The sequence below is a fragment of the Anarhichas minor genome, unplaced genomic scaffold (genome assembly GCF_050575085.1).
Source record: "Anarhichas minor isolate MPS153535 unplaced genomic scaffold, ASM5057508v1 ptg000011l, whole genome shotgun sequence".
Lineage (NCBI taxonomy): Eukaryota > Metazoa > Chordata > Actinopteri > Perciformes > Anarhichadidae > Anarhichas > Anarhichas minor.
In genome coordinates this window covers 8,662,517-8,674,214 of record NW_027466457.1, presented here as the reverse complement: position 1 = coordinate 8,674,214, position 11,698 = coordinate 8,662,517, and the positions used below count along the sequence as shown (strand labels likewise).

The 11,698-nt window shown below is 42.3% G+C and overlaps 1 protein-coding gene across 1 annotated transcript; it reads left to right on the top strand.

The window, feature by feature from the left end:
• Positions 1–3,464: 3,464 nt before the first annotated feature.
• On the top strand, positions 3,465–5,035 carry fancf (FA complementation group F). The gene is made up of 2 exons (XM_076089235.1): positions 3,465–3,530; positions 3,819–5,035. Exon 2 carries the CDS (start codon positions 3,873–3,875, stop codon positions 4,908–4,910), a length of 1,038 nt encoding a protein of 345 aa, XP_075945350.1. The 5' UTR covers positions 3,465–3,530; positions 3,819–3,872; the 3' UTR covers positions 4,911–5,035.
• Positions 5,036–11,698: the final 6,663 nt, after the last annotated feature.

Genomic DNA, 11,698 nt, shown 5'->3' with positions numbered 1-11,698 from the left:
CATTTCAATCCAGTGTCACTCCATTAGTGCATTTGCTGATGATGCAAGTAACTGACAAAACAACTGGGCACCAGATGTAAGCGCTGACATGGAACGAGAGAATGTGCGGACATCATTTTAAGAATTAAGAAACTGAATAAATAAGCAAAGACTCTTTTAGGATTGTTTAAAAATTGGTTTCTTTTAGAAGGTGCTTTGTAATGCACCAGATGGCAATACATGAGCTGACACGGACAGCTTAAATATTCTATTGTGACAGATGACTTAACAACATAGATGACTGAGTGTGATTGATATGTTTCTGTTTTTTTGTCTTCACTAAATTCTTCTTTCAGGCGTCATTATAGAAACAGAAAGTGGGTTGAGTACAATCCCCTCTTTGTAATGAAATCAAGTTGTGGCATCTAAAAAAGTTTTGCCTCCAGCTTGGACACCAGCAGGAACATCTTACACGCTAGGCAAATGGCAACAGGATATTTGATGCAAATTAGAAGAAGAGCTCATTCACACAAGGAAGGGAAGCTTCCATGAACAATTAGCTCATAGTCTGTGATGGCTGAAAATGTCCTCTGAATACCGAGGGAGTGCAACACAACGTGAGGAATCTGACCTTTAAAGCTCTGTAACATGTCAAGGTCCCTCTGCAGTTGGCTGTAACCAAATCACACTGTGGTGCCACGCTGGACATCGGGGCCTTGATGTCCGACCAAGGTCGTCTTATCTTCCTGAAGACAAGAGCTCCATGTTGCTTACACACACTAAACTCTGGAGCTCAGCACTCACACGCAGGTGCTACATTCACACGTCCACTGTGGTGCAGGCTGACAGACAATATAAGGGCACTGGGACAACTTCTCACGTCTCACAGCACAAGCACCATTCACTGGTGTTTATAAAGATATTTGTTTTTGACATATCTCTCAATGGGTAACATACCACAGTGAAGATGTATCTTAAATATTTTACACTCGTTTTTGATATTCAGTATATTTTCTTCACTGGCTAATGAAAACCATGTATCCAACTTTCTCATGTGATTCTCAAGCCACATAACTCATTTTAAAATGCAGAAAAATGCATTGGAGTTCTGCTGGGTAAACATCTGTCATTGAACAACATACTTAATTCAAAAGCTGTATTGTTCTCAACGGGATCATGGAGAAACATCATACTCGGTTTTCTTCTCTTTTTCCAAGGAAAGTTTCCTAAAGAAACAAGGAGCTGTTGTTAAACATACCTGGTTTCCTCTCACCACACTGTAGCCTGACCTCTTCCACTGCAGGCCAAGAACACAGCCAACTCCACCACTCTGCTAGGCTTCATGTAGCATGGACCATCTGCTGAACTTGCTGCTTCATGTTATTTTTCAGAATCTGACTCAGAATCTGACAGTACACCCAGGTTCAGAAGCAGAAGAAAATACATCTTATAGCCCAGAGATATTCGATTAGAGATATACAATTTATTTTTCTCAGTCTGAAAAGCCTCATGACTTCAGTAAAGCCGTCATAACCTGCCACAGTTGGCTGCAGATTGCTCCAGGAAAGGCATATGGATGGGAATTTCGACTGCTGAATCACAGACAAAAAAACAAGAGTGTCTCTGTCCTCCTAACCCTCACAGCCCTTCATGCCTTTCTCCACTACAACAGTAAACTGATCTGGAGACTGAATTGTCCATTTAAACAAGGAAACTCAGCATGTTTCTCCTACAGAGAAGTACTGTGTGTGTGTTGTGAGTCAGTATTGCTTTCAGCTATCCAATTGTATCATCAACTGTGGTTAGTTAAGTATGAAATCTGCAGCAGATATCAACAAAAGCAGATTTTTTTTTGTGTGGTAACATCACCAATACCATCACCAAGCCTACAGCACAAAGCTTGTTTATTATCATATCACACATTCCAACAAAACAGTTATTGTCTTACTAAACCACATGGTGTCATAAATCCTGAGCTGTAATCTTGCATTTGATTTATTCTCGACTAAATTATTTCAAAATGTAACAGGCAGCATAGGCCTGCATTTGAAGACCCCCGTGTTGTTTCCCTTTTCACTACAAGCAAACTGCACTTCAGACAGACAACATGTCTGCATAGCACACTTATTCTTGCATTACACAGATCTTTTGTTGCTATATGAATTTAGTGCAATAAACTGGTTTTGGACTGTTGCATCTGCCTCTTAAAACACTGCAGCACATTTTATTTACAACTGTTATACAATTTTAACGCTGCCTCCTCCTTTACAACTGTCACAAATAAAAGCAGCCACAACAGACATTTCACCACTCTGGAAATAGGATCAAGGGAGGACGCCTGATGAGTTATGACTGAACAGCAGAGCACACTAATTAAAACCAATGAAATGACTGAACGCTGCAACTGAACAAAAAATGTCATTCTGTGTAATTAAAGATGCCTTGAAATTATTTTTTGAGAAATGTTAAAAAAAAAAAAAAAGAAACAAGAATGAACAGCTTCTTCACTGTCAAGAAGTAAGACTGAACTGAGCCCCAACTTTTAAAAATTGAATATGACATTTTGCAAAGGGCACAACCCCCCAGTGAGAAGAGCAAGGGGCTATAAAGTATAAGTTACACCCCCAACCTAAAACAGATTATACATAAAGACATTCAAAAGTCTGTCATTCATTTGGCAACAGTTAAGCAGCGCAAATGTCTTTGCATGAGTCCTAAGAAGCTCCTTACCTGTGCTCGCCCTGAGGGTTCAGCTCGTTAGTGTGCACCTTCCTCTCACTCGTCCTGAGAGCTGCTGGATCCCAGTTTTCATGCTTTTCACCACGGTGCACCGACCCACAGGTTAGTCTCCAAAATACTGAACCAATGTGGACTGCTGCGCATTTGCACAAGGATCTGAATGCACTCACACACACACATAAACTCGCGCTGCTGCAGATGGGAGGGAAGTTTGATCCTGCTGGCAGTGCCTCTTTCGCTCCGCTTTGTGTTGCCTCAATATGACATTTCTGGACTGCATTCAGCAGGTCAGCCCCAGAAATTCAATCCTTCGATACACTTTGATTAAATGGATTTCCATTTTTTTCTGTGTGCCCATGTAATCTGATCCAACTGACAGACCCTGACTATATCAAATCATGAATACTAAATTCAAATGACACTGTTTTGTTAATTTTGTAAATAAATCATAATGAAGCGGACACAACCCCAAATAAATAAAATAGTTAATTGCTTTATTGTCATGCATTAATTACGTTTGTTATCTAATTAGATGGGTTTTGTTTTTACAATAGTGTTGATGTAATATAGGGAATGAACTACATTATTATGTTTGTGAGAAAGTAAACCATAGAAACAAAATCCAAATGTGTGTATACTGAGTTTCGCTTACCTCAATTCTGCACTTTTTCTGTGCGTGTTGCTGGTGTTACTCTGCGGCTTTTACTTTGAAGGAAATACATTTGCCAAGGCTTCGCACTCAAGGACGCATGCGCAGTAGTACAAGCGGGACAAACAAGCGGCCGGGGTACGCGAGTAAAGGAAAAACATAAGTATGTTAATTTCTACTAAATATCCCTTTGATAGCTTGTCATACTGTCAACGCTGGACATAATATGAAACAGCATTCGTTACAAAGAATTTTGTTTTGAAACGTGCCACCGGAAGCCCTGTGCTGTTGCTCGAATCTAAGTTATGTTAACTGTTGTTGTTTTTGTTGTTGTTAGCTAACCTGTTTCTAACCCGCTAGCTAGCCTATTAACGATAACGTTTTGCAGTGTGTCGGCGGCAGAAGACAGTTTTGGGTGAATGTTTAGCTGAACTGTGTGCTTCTCTCTCAGTGAGCGTCCACCAGCAGCGCTCAGAGGCTGACCTGTGGACGCGGAGAGCGCCACATGGAGGCGGTGCTGAAAAACGTGGCGAGCACGACGGAGCTGCTGGCGGTGGCGGCGCTGAGCGGTGAGGTGCAGCGATGGGATAAACAAACTCTGTCCAGAGCTGTTCAGTGGGCCCGGTACTGCGAACGCCTCTTTTCCAGGTTTCACAACAACCCCGCGATAAGGATGCTTATGGAGAAGCAGCTGCAGCTCACAAATCAAAGTTTGCGAGCTGCCTTTGCGGGATACATTGAAGTCTCCTTCTCGGACCTCTCACGGTGTCAGCACCTGTTGCTTGTTGGGCTGTTGAAAAACCCCGAGCTGCCCATCTCCATCATGAAGATACTCTTTGACACTGCGAGTCCTGTAAACACCCAGCAGAGTGAGTGCCAGGACGTCACCGGCTTCTGCAGCCACATCATTCAATGCAAATCTGCTTGTAAAGTCCTGAGTCCTCTCACAGACCTGTCAGCTGTTGGTGTTGGTGCTGATGCTGAGGTGCAGGCGGCGATGCTGATGGAGAGGTTGGATGCTCTGCTGAGCCAAGGCAGTGAAGCCTGCCGCACAGAGCACATTTTAGACTCTGTCCTCCGGGGATTTGAAGGCGCAGCAGGACATTTCTGTCTTGTCATCGCTGCAGCTCTGCTGACAAAGAAAAACTCTGCTGCACAAAGCACTTCACAGGACTTTCTCTTGGACTGGCTGCAGAAAGAACAAAGTGTGCTGCAGCACATGTGTTCTGCTCTGCCTGCTACACTTATTATAGACCTGACCAAAGAACACCTGAAATTTAGACATGCATACTGCGATTTGCTGAAAAAGTGGGCATCCGATATGGAGTACAGCATAAGTGAGGGTGAATGGGTTCAACCCAGAAGGAACCGAACAGTGTCCTTCAACAGACTGACCCAGCACTTCCTGGGCTTGTTTGAGACCTGTCCCTCTTTGAGAGACGATGTAGAAAAAGAGCTAAATGCTTTGAAAATGTCCGATGGAGACTTTGATGTCGGAGGTCTGAGTGTGTGGGGAGACCTCCTGTCAGCTGTAAACAAGTGACTGTCAGTCTAATGATTATTTAGTACAAAAAGATGCCAAAATGTCTAAGTCTGTTTATATCTTTATGCAATGTATGACTATAAGGCCGGGTAATAAACCTCAGTATGTTTTGTTACCAAAGAAAACGTCCAGGGCACAGATTTTTGTAAACTGCATCAATGACTCAAAGCTGGCATCACATGACACATTGACATTCAACATTAAATAACTTTGGGTTTTTTAATGGGGGAAAAAAACAGATTTTTGAAGAAAAGTGTTTATTTTCAAGCAGAGGAAGGTGTCAAAAAAGTAGCATTTTGGTAATATTACCAAAACACAGGTATCATAAAAGCATTAGTATGCTCACTTCAGTGGATTTTGTAATATAATTTTTGTAATATTTTATCCATGCACCTTGTAGTGATGGGATTCATTGTTTTTCTCAGTACAATTGGATATTTGTTAAAAAACGGTTTGGACAGATGGTAGAACCACATGCTGCCTTGTAGCAGCACGTCATCTGACTCAATTAAATTGAAAGTAGAGATTTCAGGCAGTGAATAGTTTACACTTCATAAATTAGTCTCCGGAGATTCAAGGCTTTATTTGGCCCCATAAATCCCACCTCACTACCAAATGATATTATAGATGTAGTGTTTAAAAATCATTCTGTAGCTGCTGATTTATGAGGTCCTAGAAAATGGTCTTAAAGGACAACGGGCTGTTAAGAAATTGCCAAAAGAAAGGAAAGACATTGTGTAATCTAATTTACCCTTTTCTAACTGTACACACCCTAAAATCATTTTCACTTTCTCACACACCATCTGTCAATATTGCCTCCTCACAACAAAGCTGCACTCCTTCTGAATCCAAACATTTTGATTGGCTTAATGCCAGTGATGTGACTCGACTGCCAATTCACACATCCCCGACCTCGCCCATGTGTCGGAGCACCTCTGCGCGCGAGGGATCAGTTAGTCAGATCAGGCGTCGTCAATCACACAATAGCTGGTGTGTGTGTGTGTGTGTGTGTGTGTGACATAACCGTGGCAGACAGCGGATTAGAGACCCGGCCGCCGTGCGGAGGGAAACACCAACACGACCGCGGCTCGTTTAACACGCCACAAAAGCAATTCACGTTGAGACAGACACGGGTCACCGAGTGAGGGGTTGCATGTACACAACCAATTTATTTCCATCCAATGAAGAACATATTCATCTGGCTGGATGGAAACCAACAAGGATTGAACGGATCTCGGTTATAGATGTATGCAAATAAAGTTCATTTAGATTTTCAGCATGTTAGATCAGGTTTTAGCCGGTTGGGTATTCAAAGGAAATAATTAAATGAGTTTATTCAGCAAAGAGTTTTCATCCTCTACATGTTAACAAGCAGCACTTTATTGTTTCGACTTTGGGAATGAACACATTTTTAGATTTTGTTTCTCACTCTTCTTCACAGCCTTGCACATATCTGGCAGAGTGTCTTAGCAGCTACGGCGATGATTCAGATGTGTTAGTCTCACTCCAAATTAGAAGCCTACAATTAAGTCCTTTGCCTGTATCTCTATGAAAGGAGAACATGTTTTACCGATTATTTATATGATGCCCATGTCTGACATCTGATAACAAGGAAAGCCCACGATTTTCAATCTCTTTATGTCAAAGAATCTTTAGTTTTCTTTGACGGAGCTGCAATATTTAAATATAAATAACCGTTTCATTCCGCAGGATTAAAACCCTAATAATATAAAGCAGCTATATTTACCAACCAGTTTTTGTGTCTCATAAATGGGAGCAAATTGCCCTCTGCTCTTAACCTGCAAAGTGAAATTACAGGTTTTCTTATTGTATCACTTCAAACAGCAGGAGGTCGACACAGCCCCATAATAACTGCAGCAGCCCACTTTAAATGTGTGAGGTTCGCTACGAGACGTCTCTTAAATCTTTTCAAGCAGCCACTAATCCCTTGAACAATGAATTTAGTATTTGTGGGAATACAGTATGTAGCATTTCTGTCTTTTATTTAAATAAAAAACACTTTCCCCAAGTGAGGATGTGAAATTAGAAATGAAACGCACAGCATTTCCTGCTCTCACATCTTATCCTTGGCTTGTTTTTGATTCTGTCCAGTGTGTTATTGTTCTGTGCCAGCGTGGGGTAACACACTGCAGTGTGACATGCTGAGGGCGACTGTTGTTCTGCAGCTTCTAAAGGGTCGTGAAGGATAGCATTCATTAAAACTCAGATCCAGCCCCCATCTGGTGGTGTGAATAGGGAGGCCTCAGAGGGGCGGGGTGGAGGGGTGTAGAGCCCTCCCTCGGCACGTGCCTAAGCCGCTCCAGCCTGGCCCTTGTTCCCAGAGGCAGGAGGGGGCCCTCCGCACACCTGTGTCCCACTCAGAGGACGCTGATCAGTGGCCATCACCGTCAGGCATGCGCCGAGGAAGAGGGATTGTTGCTTTCATTTGGGGTTTTTTTCCGCTGTGAGGAAGAGGTGGATGGAAGTGTAAGGCTTCCACTGAGACATATAAAATGTTGGTGCAGCTTGTGAAGAACAGAATGAAAGAGGTTCACGACGCCGTTTCCAGGAGATCCCATAAAAACTGTGCTGTCAGACACTCCAGTAAGGTGCTGTGGTTGCAGAAACATGACTGTAGTTTTGCACATAAGGACAGGGAGGGGACTGAGTTGAAGAAAAAAGCCACAACAAAAGAAAGTACAGCTGCAAAGATGAATCGATTATGACATTGATCGTTGGATGCTGCCATAAAAGAAACGCTACTGTAAATTGTAGCTATTTTATGGTCATGGAACGCCCCTTTTTTCACGACATGCAGGAGATTAAAACACAATTCAAGTTGTAAAATATGTTCCCTTGTCAGCAAATTCATCACCGTCATTCCATCCAGATTTCAAAGCAAAGCACTGGCTGCAAGGGGAATGTCGTGTAGAATCTTATCGGCCTCTCATCCTTTGTCTCGAGTGTGATACGAGCTTGATATGAGCATGCTGTAGAGAGGAGGGTATGAAGCTGTCAACGTAATGTGATATGGGGGAGGGGAACTGGAAGGACCTGTGATAGATTACCTCACATGCAACTGTAGGAAACCAGTTTTGTGGAGGAAAAAGAATTGGATGTTGCAACGCCCCCTCCTGTTCCTCGGATTGTGGAAGATGCAATTCTCACACCTCATATTGCGGGTCGGAAAATGTTGCACTTAAATGGCATCACTGTTGCCCCGCCTCAGTACTGTGTCAGTTTGGTACTAATAAATGTTTCAGTGCACAGATGAAAATAATGATAGCACACAGTTCTTGTTGCTTTCGGGGGAGCTTTACAAGATGGAGATCTTTTACAGTGGATTCCATTTGCATATCATAAAAGGGAGGGCGTTTTTTTTTCTTTCCAAGTTGAACATCTTAAGCAGAAGCTCTTTGCAAAAACAAGAGATTTCAAAAAAACATGTAGAGGAGATTCAGTAATCTTATTTCTGAACAGCAATATTTTTAAAAATATATATTGGTTTCAGTTTGCACATGTGTGGCAGTGGGTGGAGAGCAGAGACATATAATATGTCTGGTGACACAGACTGATTTGGGCTGCCGAGCTCACCATTAATAAAGCAATTGGCAAGGGAGGAGAAGGAGGCGTTTATAAATTCAATTGCCCCGCGGTAGTGTAATGTCATGCTGGAGGGAGGGTGCCATAAAACAGTAATTACTGCAATACTGCTTTGAAATTCGGGGTTGTAATTACTTGTTGTTTTTGCATATGAGGGATTTGAATTTCTGATTGTGAGGATATTCGGGGCAGCGGTTTGGAGAGATCGCTGTGTACGATTTGGACTGCAGACTAGAGAAGAGATCGGGAGGATAATTGCATGCTGGCTGAGTCCCAGGGGAGGAGTGCAACCCCGTCATCAAACACTCATTCCGGCTGGGCCTCATCCCATTACAGTCCCCCAGGAGCCACACTGCACCTGCCCCACAGACGGACAACTACTCAATCCCCCTTCACTTGCCTGCAAGATTACACAACCAGACAAACAGCTCAACATCTCAAAAACTGTTTGAGTTTTTATAATGCTGCAAAAACAACAGAGTGGGTGGAGGTTAGAGGCAGGTCAATGCTGAGAAAAGTCCCACCCATAAATGAAATGCATCGCCAGATTTTGTCCAATTATCGCGTGCCCCAACAGGCACGTCACCGGTGCAACAGCCATGACCACCCCGGCTGGTTAGGCATGAGAAAACATGTTCCACGTGGCTGGTGACACAATTGTGTTTTCTGTCAAATTAACATGTGCACCGAGGAGCAGGCGGTAGTGAGCGTTAATGGTTTCCCTCCTCAGCCGGCCAGATAATCGGAGGGGAAACTGAGATTTACTCTAATTGCTGCCACTGCTGCAACTGGCAGTGTTTCGGACATGGAGCTGCTTCCTGTGATCGAAGCATCAGTCAACACAGAGCAAGGCTGCTGTAGAGTCAGTGCTGCTGCTGCACATTAAATTGATTCAGAGTGTCCATCATGTGCATAAAGCTGACGGTCAACATGTTAACCCCCACCCTCACAAACTTCATGCCTGTCTATCATCTCATCTGAAAGGGAGAGCAGAGCTGCAGAGGTTTTCCCTGCTTATATTCACCCCCGGCCTCAGGAGGAACACATTTAATGGATACCTGTTGGTCACATTGACATCATGTGTAATGAGGACCTTCAAGAAGCAGGTCAGACCTGTAATGATGGACTGCTCTCATATTCTGTATCTGCTCCATATGACTCATTCCCACCTGCAGACGTTGAAAGGCACAGTCAGAATCACGGCCTTTGATTCATCCAGACTCGTACACACCATCGAGCACTTCCTGCTCTAAGGAGATGCTCTGAGTGATGCACGTGGACGGATTGGACGCCATGTTTTCCTGAATAATTTACCACATCGCTGACGCGCTGCAGTCCGTCGGCCTCCAGAGGGGCGTGTTTGACACACTGCAGAGCATCACAGAGGCACCACAGAAGGTAATATTCCCTTTCTTGTTCATTCTGTTTTCACCTCTGATTTCAGATTTAACTGTGAGTCATAAGACTTCACGTTCTCTCACGACTCCCGGTTCATTTTGTTTTTGCCTTGTAACAGTAACTTATCTATTGACGTTCTTCAGTTAAGATTGACAGGTAAAAAATTGATTTTCATAATAATTTCTTTAGACAAATGAATATTTTTTGGAATACCCAAACTAACTCCTCCTGATATTTCAAATATTAAATGCTGCTACTGATTTCCATTGGATGGCATCACCATATAAGGGAGTTGCAAGGAACTGCGTTCAGGTTTCACCTTGTTAAGTCAGCATTTCTGTGCTGTGTATTCAACCTTTGCATTCCTGTCGAGTGGTCACTTGTAACATTGATAATGTAGGAATCAATCCTTATGACTGCGCTCATTGTAAGTTACATCAAGTATTTTATTCAAATGTAAATTAACTGTCTAAGCAATGTGATGAGCATTGATGTCTTTTATGTGTTTTAATTCAGTGTTTTTTATTCATTGTTTTTCTAGCAAACATGAAATACTAATAATCCTTAAATACAGGTAGCAAAGGTAACCTGACTGTGCTTGTCGCCAACATTAATTCTTAATTCAAACTTTCATTAGAAGCATTTTTGTTTTAAAAGTCCAATACGCTCTGGAATTAAACAGTATTGATTTGGCAGGAATTAATGCAGGAGCTGGTCAATAGTTGAACACGCTGCATGTAACACTGTTGACCTCAGTTGTGTAGAGGAGGACAGGCTGGAGAAACAGGACAGTTCATATTCCACTTGAGAAATGTTAGATGCCGCTGAGAGGTTTAATGTGTTCATCACACTTTTTTTGCACCTATGACACATATTCATCCTCACTGCATATTAAAGACTGGACTCTTAGGGAAGGCAGACAATAATCCTGGTTTGTAGGGACGTAAACTCCAGTAATAGCGTAACATTGCTGTTTTCCTTTTACCAATTACCAAGCTACAGGGTCCAACGCTCTCCCCCGGGACTCCAGAGACCTCCGACATTGATTTACTAATGAGAAACGTGGAGAGAATTGGTGATGCACGACACTGATTGGAGAAGGTGGTTAACTGGTAAGGTAGTCTGGCTCCAGTCTCCGAGGACCACTAACCTTCAGATAAACAGCTGAAAGTGCGACAGTACATCAACACACACGATGAAAAGATGACCAATGACAAAAGTATTACTTTTGGTTGTTTTTTTTATAAAATGATAGTATTTTTTATACTTTTAACACTTTTGACATCAACATACCTCTTCATTAAACACAATATTAGAAGCCATAAAATCACATTTATCTGTTCACATAAACTTCAGGCACAAAGCCGTAATAGCATCTTTTGGTCGTCTTAAACATTCTTAAATATTCATATATTTTAAACATCCTTGCAAATTTCAAACAGCAAACGAAGAAAATTTTCAAATAGCAAATAAATTCAGGTTGTAGAGCAATCCATTAACTCAAGCAGTCCACTCAAACGTGACAATATCAAAGTGTCAACAACGTACTTTTGGTGACAATGAGAACAATCAAGAAACACCAAGAGATCACAACAACCTGGTTGTTCACATACATTACTGCATTCCTCGCTGTCAAAATGCAACACGTCCTGCATCATGAGCACTAAAGCTGGATTCTCCAGACACTAGTAATTTGTTAAAACACACACCTTAATGTTGAGCATCACATGACTCCAAAACAATTACAGTTATTAGATACAGCAAGCCAGTGTTACATTACAGAACAG

Coding starts and splice junctions, on each gene's coding strand:
- fancf (XM_076089235.1), top strand. CDS start 3,873: ATGGAGGCGGTGCTGAAAAACGTGGCGAGCACGACGGAGCTGCTGGCG.